Below are 18,591 nucleotides of genomic sequence, written 5' to 3' on the forward strand. Positions count from 1 at the left end.
ACACACACACACACACACACACACACACACACACACACACACACACACACACACACACACACACACACACACACACACACACACACACACACACACATTTCAACAAGATATCTAAAGCAAAAAGAAGAAAACACTATAACTCAGTATTGATTTACAATCATTCATTGGCAAAAGTAAAAGTAGGCAGATTGTGAGGAGGTGCTGGTGTCCTCTGCTCACATTTTGAAAAGCCACAAGCTTCATGTTAAGTCAACCATTTCTGTGGTTTCTACCCCATTAAGGAATAGATTGGTGTGTTTTTTTGCGAGGGGTGGACAACGTCAACAACTGGCTTGTTGGTCATCTTAGCCTGTAAACGATAGGAGCATGCAGGGAAAACATCCAATCTGGTCCTGGGAGATGGCTGGCTCTTGTTCTTCATGCTAAAACGTTAAGCATGTACTGAGCTAAATGACGGCAGGGCAATGAGCTATAGCTTAGTGATGGTTAGCTTAGCTTAGCATAAAGACTGTAAGCAAGAGGAAAAACAGCCGGCCTAGCTCTCTCTGAAGTTCAGAAATACACCTACCCACATTTTTAAAGCTCACTAATTAAGTTGTATTTCTTTTCTTTTTTTAAAAAGGAGCTACACACCGTTTGTTTGTATCTAATTTAACTTGTTAAAAAGTATGTAACTTCGCAATAGTAGCTTCTCTGGGGTATTTAAATGATGTGACTATGAGGCTATCAGTTGGGGCAGCCATTTCGAAGTCAGAATAACGGGTGGTTTTACTTGTTCTTACCAGTTTGTCCAACATTTTATGAATGCAGCGTGTAGCAGGAGATGCTGGGTGGATACACTGCCCTTTGTCAAGAAAGAGTTACAGTTTAACTTGTTATTTTACATTTCTGCTCGTTTGCCAAAACATGATGCAACATGTTAATTGGTGAGCTTTAGAGTTGTTGGCAGGTGTATTTTTGAGCTTCAGAGAGAGCCAGGATATCCGTTTCCCTCTGCCTCCATTCTATGCTTAGCTAAGCTAACCATCTCCCAGGTCGAGCTCCAAACTTCACACGCAGACATAAGAGAGTAAAAGGTTAAACTATTTCTGTTAAGCTGTTTTTATACCATGTTTCAGATTAGGGACCAAACTTCCACTCTTAGCCATATATCGTCTAGGGTAACTTAGCATTTAGCTTTAGAGCTACTAAACATTAAGGTTGATCAAAACGGTGTCTGCTAAGGCATTAGCATGCAGCACAGGAGCAAACAATCAACCAGGTACAGATGGCTGCTCCCCAAGTTCTCATCACTTCTCGGTAATTTTACCAAAGGGCAAACTCCCCAAAAACATTTATCAGCAGCACACAAGGTGCGTAACAATTAGCCGTGCCAGTTCGACTACTATACACCCTGTTTTAGTTTCCTTGTTGGTCAGTGCAGTGCAGCAGGGCACTACACACACACACACACACACATCTTGAGGTCCAAATCTAACGTAGTGTTCTGTGATGTGTAGTAGCTGTTATTGTGACATGTGTAGTGACAAGTTGTGTGTGTGTGTGTGTGTGTGTGTGTGTGTGTGTGTGTGTGTGTGTGTGTGTGTAGTGTTGAAAATGTTAGTGTTCATAACAACTTTTGTTTTCTCCTCAAAGCATGTGCCGTTAATTTCCGTTAGTGAGAAATAAATGGAGGTACTAGCTTTTACACTGTTTCACATACTGCACGCCACATCTGCCAGCCAGTCCAGGTCTCCTTTCATCAGGACAACCTTTATCTCTTTCTCTTACTCTCCACTCGCCTCACTCTCTCTCAGTGCTTGAGAGAGAAGTCCCCCGTGTTGAGACGGGGCCGAGGCAGGGCCCCAAACATTTCCGTCCCATCATTGGCTCCGGGGGCCAGCAGGGCCTTCATACTGGCAGCGATGTGCTCCAGGTCAGCACAGCCCACCTGAAGAACAAGCACACAATGTTAGCATTGCACAGGAGGGAAAACACAAGCCCTGGTATTGTTTACATCCGAAATCTGGACAAAAATGGAAATTGATGCTAACTTCTTGTAGGATTGTTTTTCATTCTCTAAGAAAATGGTGTTTGACATTCTGAAAAAGTTATTTGTAAAATATTTGCCTGGCACAACCTCACACAATTGTCACACACACTTTCACGGTCACATGAACTGATGGAGCCGTTGTGGTCATTAGTTGGCGCATCAGGATACTGAGACTTGAATAGTTCCTTTGTCTTGGTCTTCAGACAGCATGAAATATGTCAACTCACGTCCAAAAACAAAAAAACAACAGCTTTTTTTTTTTTTTTTAACTTTCAGGATGTCTGCTTTTGAATTTAAATCAAGCTGATGGCACCTGGTTACGGTATATATTATAAAATCTTCCAGTGATCTGATTGGTCAATAGTCAGGCTGTGAACTTCTAAAGTTACCCTGCTCCAGAATAGGTTAGCCACGCAGAACAGGTTACCATGGTGTTCTACAATCGTTTAAAGTAAGCCAGCTTCATGCTATCTGAAAACTTGAGTTGACCCCAAAGATAGCTGGCTAACCCACAAATCTTCAAGAACATTTTAATCTCTGCAAACAAACCAGCAGCTCTGTCCTATTGTACAATGATGTGTGCTCACCCGCTCTCCACTGTTGCTGTCTTGAGCTCTGTTTCCTCTGCAGCCCCACACAGGCACAGATACAGGTAGCGAGCGGGCCAGAGCCATGGGGTGGGGGTGGGCGTGACGAGCCGAGTACGCAGCCTGGCCCATAGCCATGCCACGCGTTGGCGGAGGGGCATCCTCGCTTAAAGAGCCTAGAACAGGTAGAGAAAAGAAAATCTATGTGGCTGATGCACTAATGTGGATGAGTGCTCATATGCGACTACTTTCAGTCAGCATAGCAAACTCTTACCATCAGTACTCTCCTCCTCCCCGTCGGACTCAAAGAACGGCTCGCAGTCCCGAGACAGAGAGTCCTCGTCCATGGAGAATACACCTGAGGCACAATGATGAGAAATATTCTGAATGAATCGCTCGCACATCAAAAGCATTTATTTTCCAACCAACAGTCAAAGGCCACAATTTATTCAATTTATAAGTATACTAAACAAAAAAGAGAATCAGAAGTAAATAAAAATAAAAATGTCATGATATTTCTGCTTTTCGATTTAGATACACAGATTAACTGCGTCGCCCCTCACCAGCACTTTCATTCCCATAAGGTCTCCTCTCATCCATGTCCTCCTCCTCCTCCTCCTCCTCCTCCTCCTCTTCCTCACACTCTTCTTCCAAGTCCTCAATCCTAGACCTCTGTCTCTCCTGCTCGGCCTCTAGTGCACACTTCTCCCGTTCCCTCTCTCCGTTGTCGTTCTGCCCGCCGCCCTGCCCGGTCACAGCTCCTGAGCTGTAGATTGACGGGTAGCTTTGGGAATACAGTCTGCTATTGGGACTGACTCCGCCCACCCCGCCGTCTCCTGTAAAGCTCTGGAACAAAAACAACAAAATCCACCATGTTATGGATGTGGACATTTTTAATGAGTATGATGAAAATGAGCAGTATGCAGCATGCGCAGGCCACTCACCCCCCTGTTTCCAGTGTCAGAGGTGAGGTCACCCACCAGCTTGGTTCCTCCCTCTCCCCCCGCCTGGCGTGTGTGCTTTTGGGCTGTTAGCATGGTGGTGGAGTGCAGCACGCCAATGTCGTCCATGTAGCGACGCGCCGACTCGGCCAGAAACCCTTGGCCCCATACATTGTAGGAGAAATCACACTCCTTTGGAAAGGCACTGCTGCTCTCCAATTTCCTCATCCCGTCTCCGCCTCCAGCCGATGACCGGAACTTCTTACACGCCGTTAGTATGGCCAGGTCGCAGCCAGACTTTTGGCAATACTTTTCCGCGGCAGAAAGTAGCGCCAGCCAGCTCTCTTTGTGGTTGTCTGGGATCTCAGGCTCGGACGACTTGATGATGGAGGCCATAATGGTGCAAAGTAGTGTTCCAATATGGACCGACCTGATGAGAGGACTGAGAAATGCTGATGAATGATGAAGCGTTTTGAGGTTTAGACTTTTAAGAAGCTTTGTTGGATTTTGGGGGCACCAAACTTAATACAGTATTAACAGGTAACTTTGGTAGCTGCGGTGTACCTGACTTTGCTCAAAATGTTGAAAAATCTCTTAACTTGTGATTCCTCTGTCCTGCTGGTGTTAGTTTTAGCACTGGTGAAGATACAGGTTAAAATAACGATCCATCGGGTGGAGAGGCACTGGGTGACTTTAAGATATGATACACTGAACGGTGTCCTTACACACTGGAGAGCCAGGGGAGAGAAGAGATGTTGCCAAGATGCTGGTGATACCTGTAAAACATTGAAAATAAAACAAAATCTGAATTAGCTGTAGACATTTTGAAAATGGCACAACATATCACTTATTGTAAATGGGTGCAAATGGGTGAAAAAAAAAAATATATATATATATATATATATATATATATATATATATATATATATATATATAAAATATGAGTTGAGAGACATTGCAAATTTAAATATTTGCAGATAAACATATAAAATCAACCTGCTGAAACTGATCGATCAAGATCGTCTTACTTAGCCTTCACCACCTTCATGAGCTGCTTGACACCAATCTATGCTAAATAATGCTAACGTTTCTGTAACGTTAGCTGCTGTAGCTTTAGAATGACTCTGCTCTCTATTAATCCCCTTTACTGACATCTTTGCAATCGTTTCTGTCTCGTTTTTAACTGCATTCTACGGACTTCCCTGCACGGTTGCTGTCGCTGCTGCAGCTGGTGTTTGTTGATCTTGTTGTTTAGTCAGTGTTGTGTGCAACCTCCTCATGATGGAACCACATTTCACCTCCATTTTTCAGGCTTTAGCAGGAGCCGAGACGCGCAAGTATAAATTACAGAAACGAGGAAAGACTTTCACCTACCTTTTCAGTTTCTTTCTTCCACGTTGCCGGATGTTTATCAATCCTAAACTTTACTTCTTTTTTGTCATAACGTAATCTACATTCTCCCACGGTTTCTCTCCCCTAGCTAAACTCGACACAGCACAGCAAGCTAGCAAGGATTAATGACGGCTGTTTTTCCGGCTAGGAATTTCAAAATAAAAGCCGTGTCCATAAACGCGTTTTTGTGTTGCACGAAGTATGTCTCCACAGTGATGTGGAGTAACACAAACTGTAGGGCAAAGCTATAATTGAAGAAAAGTATGACATTCAAATGAGAATTATGTGGTAGTTAATTGAATATAAATTAAGATTGTTTTATGTCTGAAACAACAGTTAAATATGATGATAATATGTTCTGCTCTCAGCTCAGGAGGAATCTATAAAACATTAGGTAATAATATATATATATATATATATATATATCGTATATCGTATATCGTATATCGTATATCGTATATATATATCGTATTGTGTGTGTGTGTGTGTGTGTGTGTGTGTGTGTGTGTGTGTGTGTGTGTGTGTGTGTGTGTGTGTGTGTGTGTGTGTGTGTGTGTGTATAGTCTCGCATTGCCAGACCTATCTCCACAGTGCTGTGGGAAAATCTGTACAGCATATTACACCCTCTGTCATTTGACCCTCGATTCAGATAAGGAAAACCTCAGAACCACCGAATAACAAGCATAATGAAGATATAGTCAAGACCATCAGGAAGATTCAATTATAGATACATTGTAAACACATTTAGACTCTGTTTATTGTTATTCACCAAAACACCAAGGCAAATGTATTATATGTATAAAAAAAATTCTGATGTGCACCATTTCCTGTATAGTATATCAAATGTATGCACGCTGTAATCTTGTGATATGCTTCTGTCAAAATAAATGTGGCTAAACTGAAGCAACAGAAACTAATATTCCTTTTTTTAGAAACTATATTACTATACATGTAAATATACTATGTTGACATAAAGCGGGTTTGAGTGTCTGTTAAAATCGTATTATAATAACAAAAACAAAGCAGTTTACGCAGTCTGATATATATATATATATATATATATATATATATATATATATATATATATATATATATATAATTTCTGATTTATTTTCTAAAAACTTCCAAAAAGTTTTCTTGAAAGAATTATGTAGTTGACTAATATTTTTGTAATAATGTGAGCAGGAATCAATTGGTACACATTCAATTATTGTTTTCCAGTTAGCTGCTGGAGTAATCTAGAGCACAGCAGGTCAGCTGATATGCAATTGTAAAATATCTTCAAACAACCATACAATCCAGTAAAGTTTTTTATTTGGGTTTAAATTAGCTTTTTTGGCAAGAAAAGTCCTGTGTTCCATTTAATTAGAACCAAATTGATTAAATTGTTGTATTATTTAAATTTGAAGGCTAATGAGATCTATTCTTATCCGGTTGCAGCTCTGACGTCACATGTTACTGACTTCCAATCGGACGCACGTCGTACACGCACTACACGCACACTGTTATATCACAGCCATTGAACTAACGCACATAAAGTGTAACAATATTCGCAGAATTTTTCAGAGAAAGAATACAGTTGTGCCAAGGGGCAACTTTTTGTGGAGATCTAAAATTGAAAACATAAATTGGAGAAGGGCTTGGCTTCTACCGTATATGTATTGTGTTTCTAACAAAGCTAAGGAAGTACACCTCAAAATGTTACATAAAATATACCCTTCTAATTGTTGCTAAATTTGACGACATTGACTCTTCCATTACATTTTGTAAACAGAATTTTGAAACAATATCTCACCTTTTTATTATTGTGAAAGTTTTTCTTTTTTTAACCCACCAACTTTGTCTACACCTTTAACCTTAAAGATATCATCTGTTTCTACAATAACTCAGGAAATGGTGCTCTCGAGTATCATTCTGTATGCCAAATGTTATATTCACAAGCAGAAATGTTCTAATTCATCTCCTAATTGTGTACCTTTTCTCACAGAATTTAAATTTCTAATGAAGTCACTTAGATCGTTGGATAACAAAAAAAGTATTAAAATTGTAGAAACTGTAAACTGTTTTCCCCTGAAACCTCTGACTAATTGTAAATGTATGTTTTCATGTACCTCTTTTTATTTATTTTTTTCTATCTAATGATTCTGTGATCTCCTCGTTTGTATTGCTTCGTATGTTTCTTTATTTTTACCTTATAACTTTGTACATTTGTACATACAACATTTTGTCAATGATATATGCTTCATTCGGCTCTTATTTTGAAAGTTTTTCACTAATTCTATTGCAGTGGTGAGAAAACCTCATTCAAAACACCATTGACATCTTTAGCTATATTCTAATAACTAAAAATCCAGCGATAAAGCATTTCGCAATGTCATGTAGTATTTATCTTTTTATCCATCATACTGGCCCCTATTGTATAATCTCTGTTATCTATTGTATTATGTCTGTACATGATTTGCACATATCCTTCATATCCTACTTCATACTGCGGACGTTTGCACATCCCCTGGTCAATATTTCGCACATTCCTGCACACAACTATACAGCTTTTTGATTTTAAAACAGATGTAGCCTAGACATATTTTTTTATAGTATTTTTGACATATTTTATTGTATTCTTTTTCTATTTCTATTTTTTTACTTTTGCAGTGCTTGCTTTTTTATTTTCTCAAGTCAAGTCAAGTCACTCTTATTTATATAGCCCCTCATCAAAATTCACACATTTGTTTCAAGTGGGTTACAATCTATGTATATGTGTGTGTGTGTGTGTGTGTGTGTGTGTGTGTGTGTGTGTGTGTGTGTGTGTGTGTGTGTGTGTGTGTGTGTGTGTGTGTGTGTGTGTGTGTGTGTATAGTCTCGCATTGCCAGACCTATCTCCACAGTGCTGTGGGAAAATCTGTACAGCATATTACACCCTCTGTCATTTGACCCTCGATTCAGATAAGGAAAACCTCAGAACCACCGAATAACAAGCATAATGAAGATATAGTCAAGACCATCAGGAAGATTCAATTATAGATACATTGTAAACACATTTAGACTCTGTTTATTGTTATTCACCAAAACACCAAGGCAAATGTATTATATGTATAAAAAAAATTCTGATGTGCACCATTTCCTGTATAGTATATCAAATGTATGCACGCTGTAATCTTGTGATATGCTTCTGTCAAAATAAATGTGGCTAAACTGAAGCAACAGAAACTAATATTCCTTTTTTTAGAAACTATATTACTATACATGTAAATATACTATGTTGACATAAAGCGGGTTTGAGTGTCTGTTAAAATCGTATTATAATAACAAAAACAAAGCAGTTTACGCAGTCTGATTGGCTCGCGGTCCTGCCTTGGCGTCTCTTGTAGGGGCGGGGCTATCCAGAAGCAGGAAGTCTGACGTAATTTATTTTGGTAAAACGAAGTCGAGACAGAGGTGACGGGAATAATGGAGGAAACCGTTGAGGAATACAAGGTATTCACAGGTTGTTGTTTTTCTAACAATGTCTAACTGTCAGTATTTTAATTTGTGGATGTTGACATTTTCTCCTATATCTCGACTGGGACATTGTGGGTGAAACCACTCGAGCTTGCTGTCAGTGATAGCTTATTGTAAATACTTGAAGCTAGCTATCGGTTCTCGAATAACGCTCGATAAAGTAAAGCACACTGTCAGCTATGTGTTTTCATCTGGCTGGATACAAGATGTCGGACTCTGTTGTGTAGCTCGACGATAGCGGTATCTATAACCATACAGATATTACAACTTGCCAGCCAGCAAAGTGAGTCGATACTGGGTCATCATACCTGTTTTCGTATCTGCTTGTCTTGTCTTCACCGAGGATTGATCTGACACACCGAAATCACATGATATGCTTCAGGCATTTACAAGCTCTTTGTTATGTGATTTCACTAGCCTGCCACAGGTTATAGCTGATGTGCCACTTTAGGCCTAGGCTTATTCTTTTGTTTTTATGTGATCAGTAATGTTATATATCATACAGATGACCTGATTTATTTTCACCATATTCAGATGGTAGTTAAGCCATATAACATAATTGTAACACAAGCCAGAGTCCATCTTGCCAGAGACCATCCCATATATGAGCTTCACACACGTGAGGATTTGTTGCTTTTCTTTGTCATATAGTATACTGAATATATTTGGTCGGACAAAACAAGCGATTTGAAGATCTCATCTAAAGCTGTGCAGTGGAAAAAATAGGATTTAAGAAAGTCAGCAGCAGATTAATAGTTGATGAAAATACTGTAATTATCACTTACCAAACATGTGAGCCATCCTAGCTTTATTTTATTTACTGGAACTCTTGAAGATTCTCTTGAAGATATTTATTTATCTTTACATCTTTATTTAATTTTCTGATTGACTTGGATGCATTTATGTGGGGTTTTCTTTCTCCTCCCTCAGCTGATATTTGAGAAGGAGGGAGTGTACCTCCACACAAATGCCAAGAGGAGCAACCAGGACACTACCATCCCAGGGTTCATCCGAATTGTAGAGCGGGTAAGCAAATCTGTGTGAGTTGTTCAGATACAAAGAGGGAAATCAAACCATATTAACCATGCGCTTGTTTTAGGTTGGTGTGCCAGCTTTAGAGTGGAGCCCACTTGAGGATGAGGGTCGCAGTGCCCCCGCTGTACTCTACACCAAAAAGGTCAGTCATCATCTGCTACACATGAAAACAATAAGAGTATTTTCTTTCTACCTTAAATATAATTTCCATGAAACCACTTCATCCTAATTAGGATGGAGAAGGAGGGGAGGACGATACAAACTTTGATCCTGGGTATGAGCCGGACTGGGCAGTCATCAGCACGGTGAAGAAAGATCGAGAACACGTCCCAGTCAAAGACTCAGGTGCCGTTTACATATCTGTCACTTTGGGCAAATAGTTAACCTCCACAAAGGGTGCATGGAACCAAATGTCGCCTATTTCGCCTGCAGGTCAGTGGTCGTTCTCTCTGCCTCTGTCAGAGTTATACTCTCTTCGGAGGGCTCGGTTCTCCTTGGGCCGAAACTTCCTGGTGCTGACTAGTAGAGGGGGCCACCCGCTGCCCGCTCTGCACTTCCACAGAGGAGGAACCAGGGAGCTGTTTAGGGCCCTGCAACGTTACATCATCCTGGACCAGTATGTATCATCACCCTAATTTCTAGCAGCAGTTTCTGTCTTGTTGTAACATGTTAGAATTTATCCAATGGCTGTTGTTGAAGCAGCTGATGTACAATCTCCGACAGAGCTGTTTACATCTTTATTGACAAATCACATGAGCATGGAAAATATCACGCGGTTTCTGTTGGTATCGCCAGGTCGCCGGTTGAAGGGCGGCTCTTCCTCGCTTACCCTCATGACTCTGGAGCTCTGTCTCAGTCCTTCGATAAGCTGCAGCTCTTCGATGACGGAGGCTCGGATCTTGTTTCGGTAATTTTCTTTTATTTTTGATCATCAAATCTTTATTATTAGCTTGTTGATCAATACCAATGACTCACTGATCAAAGTCCCACTCCAGCCCATACTCTGTATTGGATTGCAAATGTACAATCTATTCACTGAAGTTGCCACTCCTAACCTCCACTCACAATCACTGGGAGTATATGAACTCTATCAAGCTTGTTACTATTCTCACTCAATGTGAAAAAATTTTTTTTTTCTTGTTTGTGATCCTGTCCTCTCTCTACCTGCACAGAGATTTATCCAGGACCCATATGCCACTACATTTGGTGGATTCTCCAAAGTCACCAATTTCTTCAGGGCGGCACTTCGGCCTCCAGGGTCCCCCACTCACCTGCGAACTGCTCAGGATCCTAGTTTGCCCCCGCAGTCTGATGAAGAGCCCGGCTTTGAACTCATCAACTGTGTAAGGAAAAAGGAAACAAAAAAGAACAATTTAAAGCACACAGTCGTGTCTAATACATAAAGACTACAGATTGTCATAATGTTAAGAGACGTGATAATTTTTCATTAAGGGGGTAGAGCTTGGTCCCAGACCAGACGTAACCAGGGGAGAACCGCTGGACAAATGGGAAGAGTTTCTGGACCCAGAGGGGCGAGTGAAAAACCCAGAGAGCATCAAAGAGCTCATATTCAGAGGGGTGAGACAGTAAATACAGTGACAGTATACCTCCTATGTGAAAGACATACTTTGTTTCCTTTTTCAACCCTCTATCTACCTGATGTATGTGTGCTTTTATGCCATTCTTGTTCATTGCAGGGTGTCATACCATCCTTGAGGAAGGAGGTATGGAAGTTCCTCCTTGGCTTTTATCCATGGAACAGCACTTTCAAGGAAAGAGAGGACATTCTGCGGGCCAAGACGTTAGTGATTTTATTACTGCACAGCTCCTTCTATGCTTTTTGATGGTTAAAGGAATAGGCTGACATTTTGGGAAATGTGCTTATTTGTCTGAGAGTGGTATCGATCTTCTCCTCTAACTCTGTATAATGTCCCAACTATTCCTTTAAATGTCCCATGGCATGAAAATGTCACTTTATGAGGTTTTTTAACATTAATCTGCGTTCCCCCAGCCTGCCTGTGGTCCCCCGGTGGCTAGAAATGGCGATAGGTCTAAACCGAGCCCTGGGTATCCTGCTCTGCCTTTTGAGAAAATGAAAGCTCAGATGGGCCGATCTGGAAGGTTACCTCGCCTTTCTCTGCTTTGCCCGCCCAGAGAATTTGGCCCACCCATGAGAGAGAGACATCATGGCTTTCAAACGAGCAAAGTGGCAGTTGGTCAAGGCCACACCCCCACCCTCCACCTTGCCCCCCCCCCTCTCCTCCTCAATAGCTACAGACACAGAAATGGCACATACTAAGGAAAGCTCATTGTGGGACTGGCTCTAGTGGCTGTAATTCTGCACCAAGGCTGAATTTCGGGAAAGAGACTTCAGATACAGTATTAGGGGACCACTAAGGTCTATAGAAAAGAGACTTCAGATACAGTATTAGGGGACCACTAAGGTCTATAGAAAAGAGACTTCAGATACAGTATTAGGGGACCACTAAGGTCTATATAAAAGCATCCAAAGAGCACCATGTCATGGGACCTTTAAGGCAGTCAGCTACTTAAACTCCTTTCTGTGTCTGCAGGGACGAGTACTTTAGAATGAAGGTGCAGTGGAAGTCCGTCAGTGAAGAGCAGGAGATGAGGAACTCCCTCCTCAGAGGATACAGAAGCCTGATAGGTCAGCCCCGCAATCCGTCATAAAACCGAAGATGTGTTCATGGTATCAGACAGCTGCTATAGATGTTGAACTTTAAAGTGTCTTTGTTCTGTTGTGACAGAGAGAGACGTCAGCAGGACAGACAGACACAATACGTTCTTCTCTGGGAACGACAATCCAGGACTGACTCTGCTGCATGATGTGCTGATGACATACTGCATGTACAACTTTGATCTTGGTATGTATGTCTGAACTGTTGGCAAACAGGTGCACCAGTACTGAAAAACAATAAGTAAGAGTCTGTGTCATGGGGGTCCCGGGCGTGTGTGTGTGTGTGTGTGTGTGTGTGTGTGTGTGTGTGTGTGTGTGTGTGTGTGTGTGTGTGTGTGTGTGTGTGTGTGTGTGTGTGTGTGTGTGTGTGTGTGTGTGTGTGTGTGTGTGTGTGTGTGTGTGTGTGTGTGTGTGTGTGTGTGTGTGTGTGTGTGTGTGTGTGTGTGTGTGTGTGTGTGTGTGTGTGTGTGTGTGTGTGTGTGTGTGTGTGTGTGTGTGTGTGTGAATTATCGGAAAAGCGCTTTTCTGACTGGAAAAATATTCACACAGCATTTACATTGTGAAATAGTCGCATGCTTTGGCCGAGATCATTCAAGCAGATATAGCCATGTCACCCTGACGCATCTGTTTCTTTCCGTCCGTCCAGGTTATGTCCAGGGGATGAGTGATCTCCTTTCTCCTCTCCTGTTCGTCACCCAGAACGAGGTGGAGTCCTTCTGGTGTCTGACCGGCTTCATGGAGCTGGTGGTGAGTAGAAATGCTCTATTTCTAAGGATCTTTGAATTTCAGTCAGAAACAAGTTTAGTTTTGGTTGCTCCTTCCTCTACCTATGTACATTCAGGCTGTACAGCTGTGATAAGCGTGATTCATGCTTCTGCATTAAATCTACGCCATGGCTTTGTGCGTAGGTACGTGGAGACTCAGACCCTACGCTGTAGCCTGAGGTGCACCTCTCGAAAAATGTAACTACTCGTGGCTCGGCTTGGTAGCGTTGCATTTCCCCTACTCATTTCCCCTACTCATTTCCCCTACTCATGTCCTGGTTCTCCTTCTCCATAAACAACATGAAATCAAGAGGAGGGTTAACTTTTCCTGCTACAATAATTACCACAAAAAAGCACAGGGGAGACACTGTTTCTCTCACTATGCCTCTAGAGTCAGCACTTGCTCCGAAGGTAATCGTCGTCACTTTCTCACTCGCTCTACCACACACTCCCCACACACACAGTCATGCCGGCCCTGCTATTCTCTTAAAGAGATCTACACACACCAACGTACAAGTATAAACTTCAGGCCACATACGTAAGCTACTGCGAAAGCTCTGCGTGGAGCCTCTGCAGGACCACAAACCAAGCTTTACTGTGGACACGTCCAGCTGGTTACAGCTCAGCAGTGACACAAACCAAAACAAAAAGGTTTGACTCAGATGTTTGATGTGCACAGTGACTTTACAAGTCTTTCCTGTTTTCCTCTGCAGCACCAGAACTTTGAAGAGTCTCAGGAGGCCATGAAGCAGCAGCTCCTTCAGCTCAGTATCCTGCTGAAGGCTCTGGACCCGGAGCTGTGTGACTTCCTGGGTTAGTCAGCTAATGCTCACACAGTCCGACTGGATTAGATTCAAATAAAAGTCCTGAGGCAAAACTACGCACAATTCAGTGAGGATAATGCAACAAAAAGTAGGGCAGAAACGAAAATAAAGCAAATGAGATATTTCACATGATGTAGCCTCAAGGACATACATTAAAATCTATTAATGATGATGTATAGAAGTTTACACATTTATAGCTTCTGCAGATGGGGTGTACATCAGGTAGATATGCATGATAAGCATGCAAATGTATGCTAAATGAGCTTACCGTGCGTTCATGGGCATCGGAAAAACATTTTCCCCAGTCAAAACGTCATCATTCACGTCACTTCATGTGGGAATCGGAGGTGGGAAACTGGGGCTTGATTTTGCTAACAGTTTCCCAGTTGGTGACGCGTTGTTGACAACTGACGTACAGAAGCATGGCCGACGATCGTTGAACTGTGTTGAAGGGTGAGAAACCTTTCCTAAATATAGAAAATTCACGCATGCATGTAATATATTTTGCAAACGTCCACAATGTGCTATCGTTTTAGGTTGTTATTGTGGCCTCCATGTTTTCACACACCTGATGCTCTAGGCTATGCCCAACAGTTGGTGGCAGTCATGCAACAAGTTGTTATGCCAAACGCCAATATAACAGAAGAAGAACACGCATAGACAATGAAGCAAATGAAGAAGAAGCTGGCAGTCGGTAAAAAAAAAATTCAATAACGGGGGCGGTCCCTGATATTCCCAGGTGGCATGAACGGACCATTAGATGGGAACTCATTAGGTCACATATCTTTTCTACCAAACAGTCCCGGGAAGGGGTCTAATCAGCCAGATTCACTTAATACACACCATGTGGGTGTTCAGGGCCTTTAAGAAGTAACTCTCGATATTAATTATTTAAAAGCAGCTCATTCTTTTTCTCTTGGTCACTAAACTAAATATAAAAAAAGAAATATTTCTTGTGTCCATCAGACTCTCAGGACAGCGGCTCTCTTTGCTTCTGTTTCCGTTGGCTTCTCATCTGGTTCAAAAGAGAGTTTTCCTTCGAGGACATCCTAATCATGTGGGAGGTGAGTGCACTACAGCTGCATTTACTATATACTATATATATTATTCCGAATATTGTCATATTCGGAATAATACTGGAATAATGGCGTGCATGTAAACGTACTCCGTGTCAATAGTAAAAACACTCAAATGACACCACAGGGGCATTACAGGTGTCTTCTTGATTTTAAAAGTGTTTTTTTTTTTTTGTGAAACTTAAACCTAGCTGCAACATGTCTGAAGAAAAGAAGAGCTCTGTTTTTAGATATCATACTATTGAAAACATAGATAGAATATAATAGAAAGCCTTAAGAGCGCTACTCCTCTATCTATCAGTGCAATAAAAAGACACCGGAAAACACAACAAAACAAACTTAACTAGCAAACCAACATCGAAAATCGTAAGTTAAATAAATGAATCCACAAGATCCAATAAAGCACAAGAACCAGTAGGTTTTCCCTTCAAAAGACAAAAATAAATTACAACATCAAATCTTACAAATGTTTGTATTTATTTTTCAGCTCATACTACGCCTCTGTGCGTAACGTAGTTTTTCCTGCGTGTCACTACGACGTGTAACGTTAGATACGTTAACGTTAGATTGCCAGAGGCAATTCGTCACACTGAGACAGATCAAACATAGTGTGACAGTGTGTCTTATCTAGCTACATGAGTTCACAAATAATGTTTTATAACTTCCTTTTTTCCTTCCTCAGGTCCTCTGGACTCGTCTGCCATGTGACAACTTCCACCTGCTGATCGCCTGTTCAATCCTCAAGTCCCAGAGAGGAGAGCTGATTGGCTCAGACCACGACTTTAACACTATTCTAAAAGTGGGTACTGTATACGTGTGTATTTGAGACAGCATTTGAGTTACTTTGCCTGTAACTATACACTCATCTGTGCAACTCTTCAGCACATTAATGAGCTGACGATGAAGTTGGACCTGCAGACTGTTCTCCAAGGAGCGGAGGCCATCTACCTACAGCTGACTGCGTGCAAGGTGAGACGTGCTTCATAAGCCAATAAGAATCAGCCTGGAGTCCATGGAGTGTCTCAGTCTCAGTGGTTATAATGAAGAGCAAATGCTTAGAACTATACCTGTATTTTAAAAAGCTAAATCTAAAAAAAAAAGAAGCTTTTCTAGAAGCTGTAGGGTCAGTGACACCTCTACACCAGTGGTTCCCAGTGTTGGGAAGGTTACTTTGGAAATGTAACAGGTTACCGATTACAAGTTACCCTATTTAAAATGTAATAGCAGTGTAACTATTTACATTACTTCATCAAAGTAATGTAACTTATCACATTTCATTACTCTTTGATTACTTTTCAAAATTTCTACTGTTAAACCTGCTGGCGTTAACCTTACAGCAGTACTCAACACTTCTTTTAAGACCCTTTATCACATGAGTTAGGATTATAATAATTTAATTTTGAAGAACAGCCACCACAAAGTCAGACTTCAGCACCTCTTTTTAATGTACCAAGCAAAATATGGTGCTTAAATACGTCTTCAGTACACATAAGAAGCCCGGTGTGTCACACGGGAGGTAGGCATGTCATGAACCCTTCTCAGATTTTTGTATGAAATGTTTTTTATATTTCCAGCACTTTTATCGGTAGCCATAGCGACATCTCTCAGTCAGCTTGAGAGGCAATTTAACTGTCAGTTGGGCTGCACTGCAAATTCAAGCAGGAGAACCAATTGAAAGCATCTGAATAGCATCAATCTGTGGCTGGAATTGGCAAAAGAAGACATTGTGCATATGAAAAACATGCAAAGCAACAACATTAATATTATTTAACATACAGCCTAGCTTTTTACAAATAAAATTCAGATGTAACCCCCAATGTAATCATGAATGTTTTCAGAGGTAACTGTACGTAATTAAAACTATTTCCCCAGTAACTGTAACGGATTACAGTTACCTTTATTTTAATGTAATTAAATTATGTAACACCGTTACATGTAACTAGTTACTCCCAAACACTGGTGGTTCCTAACCTCCTGTCGTCGTCCCCCTCTCCCCCTTTCAGGAGATTCCCATGAAGGTGCAGCAGGTTCTGGGTCTCTACACCCCCTCCAGTTCTGAGGAGGACAGCCCAGACTCCCAGGCCAGCGAGACCCAACGCCTCCTCAGCCAGTCCCAGGCAGGAGCGGCTGCTTCATCTAACTCAGCGTGCGCTCCCACCTATCCTTAAATCTGCGCTATTGCTCTGGACTGTTAGTCACCAGGAAATGTATGGACAAACTTTATATATGAACAAAACAAAAGAGATATATGAACTCTATATGATCCAATGAGAAGGAATGAAGACTGTTGTTATTATTTGTCAGAGGCAGGGGGCGTTGTTGAGGCTTGTTTTTCTTTTAAAGTACCCATGAATGTTACAATTGAAGATGTTTAAACACTATAGCAGCCTACTTGCAGTGCTCCTTTTCTTTGTGTATGTTGTCCTCCTCCCTTTCCATGACAGCTTGTCATTTGTTTACATGTCCTGTGTCTTTGCTGCAGAGTATTGCCCCCCTTTCTACTCTCCATCCTCCTCTTTTACCTTTTCCCAAGTTATTTAATATCTATCTGTGCTTGCCACTTGTGAAACAGTGTACTTTCAGTGCATTTTGTCTTGCGTCCCCTCGCCACTGTTCTGTAAGAAGGGAAGAAGATGAAGGATAAACTCACTGGCAGCACCTTGTTATTACTGTATGATCCCATTCCAGCCCTATGCAAACTCTATTGCATGCCTTATATTTTCCACATGTGGTAATATTTTAATCCTTGTTATTATCGACACAATGTCATAACATTTTCATCCGCTGATTATTTCCAAATAAATGTTTAAATCTTAACGAAGCAGGGTATTCAGACTTTATATTTTTTCCTTTTTTGTAGTTAATCTCACCGCCAGGATCTGATGTCTTTATGTACAAGTACATAGCACAGACCAGTGTCACATACCACTACATTTAAACTCGCCAATCTACCCTCATTGATCAATGAGGTGAACAAAATATTAGAATCAGCTCTCTGTGTAATGCAATACAGTTCAACAACACCACAAACCACATCTTTCAAAACTACCATGAAGTTGAATCAACACCGGTTTTTAAACTGAACATTAGTTAAACCTAGTTTGCAACGCCCATCCCTATGATCCCTTATACAAAAACATGCAACTCACCAAGAAAATACATAGAAAACAACACAAAGTCAAGAAACACTTACAAAACCGCATCAAACAAAAATGGGGAGCATTCAAAAGAAAAACACAAAAATCAACAAGGAAACCCCTACATAACAGCCATAAACCTGTCAAATGTATATGAAAGCATGTTTTGTGCTGCATGAAAGTATGTGTTGAGAGATGCTATTTTTCTGTATTTTGTGTTGTCCTTGTAAAGCTGCGGATCGGACAAAACAAATTTCCCTTCGGGGACAATAAAGTATATCTTATCTTATCTAATCTAATTTTAACACAAAACTCAAGAAAATGCAAGAAACGTGGCCCGGTGGGGACGTTCGCCCCATGTTGGCTGGGTCCTGTGCCGGCGCGGGTTCGGGTCCGGCCTGCTGCCCTTTGGTGCGTGTCGTCCCCCATCTCTCTCCCCTTTCATGTCTATCCACAGTCTCTACTACTAATAAATGGAAAAGCGCCAAAAAAAATCTTTAAAAAGAAAAAAAAAATGCAAGAAACAAGACAAACTGCACAAGTCGACTTGAAAATACGCATAAAACATACTGTAAACAATGATTCAAGAAAATGACCATGAAACTCA

General features: G+C 41.2%; 2 protein-coding genes across 2 annotated transcripts; one reads left to right on the top strand and one right to left on the bottom strand.

The window, feature by feature from the left end:
• Positions 1–146: 146 nt before the first annotated feature.
• On the bottom strand, positions 147–5,088 carry akt1s1 (AKT1 substrate 1 (proline-rich)). The gene is made up of 6 exons (XM_039824330.1): positions 4,935–5,088; positions 3,564–4,336; positions 3,183–3,465; positions 2,894–2,977; positions 2,620–2,795; positions 147–1,930 (listed from the first exon to the last, which is right to left on the bottom strand). Exons 2-6 carry the CDS (start codon positions 3,954–3,956, stop codon positions 1,793–1,795), a joined length of 1,074 nt encoding a protein of 357 aa, XP_039680264.1. The 5' UTR covers positions 3,957–4,336; positions 4,935–5,088; the 3' UTR covers positions 147–1,792.
• A 3,232-nt stretch (positions 5,089–8,320) lies between these two features.
• tbc1d17 (TBC1 domain family, member 17) lies at positions 8,321–17,668 on the top strand. Its single transcript, XM_039824329.1, has 17 exons — positions 8,321–8,426; positions 9,381–9,476; positions 9,550–9,627; positions 9,719–9,830; positions 9,918–10,101; positions 10,281–10,392; positions 10,658–10,828; positions 10,938–11,063; positions 11,183–11,286; positions 12,059–12,153; positions 12,254–12,370; positions 12,830–12,930; positions 13,661–13,760; positions 14,738–14,835; positions 15,530–15,646; positions 15,730–15,816; positions 16,851–17,668. Exons 1-17 carry the CDS (start codon positions 8,400–8,402, stop codon positions 17,013–17,015), a joined length of 1,890 nt encoding a protein of 629 aa, XP_039680263.1. The 5' UTR covers positions 8,321–8,399; the 3' UTR covers positions 17,016–17,668.
• Positions 17,669–18,591: the final 923 nt, after the last annotated feature.

Source organism: Perca fluviatilis, chromosome 15 (assembly GCF_010015445.1).
Source record: "Perca fluviatilis chromosome 15, GENO_Pfluv_1.0, whole genome shotgun sequence".
NCBI lineage: Eukaryota > Metazoa > Chordata > Actinopteri > Perciformes > Percidae > Perca > Perca fluviatilis.

Bases quoted from the DNA above. Each gene is read 5' to 3' on its own strand.
- akt1s1 (XM_039824330.1), bottom strand. From the start codon at position 3,956: ATGGCCTCCATCATCAAGTCGTCCGAGCCTGAGATCCCAGACAACCAC. The intron at 2,796-2,893 runs GTAAGAGTTTGC...TACCTGTTCTAG, and splicing joins GGAGGAGGAGAGTACTGATG to GCTCTTTAAGCGAGGATGCC. The intron at 1,931-2,619 runs GTGAGCACACAT...CTTGTTCTTCAG, and splicing joins ACAGCAACAGTGGAGAGCGG to GTGGGCTGTGCTGACCTGGA.
- tbc1d17 (XM_039824329.1), top strand. From the start codon at position 8,400: ATGGAGGAAACCGTTGAGGAATACAAG. The intron at 8,427-9,380 runs GTATTCACAGGT...CTCCTCCCTCAG, and splicing joins AAACCGTTGAGGAATACAAG to CTGATATTTGAGAAGGAGGG. The intron at 10,829-10,937 runs GTAAGGAAAAAG...TTTTTCATTAAG, and splicing joins GCTTTGAACTCATCAACTGT to GGGGTAGAGCTTGGTCCCAG.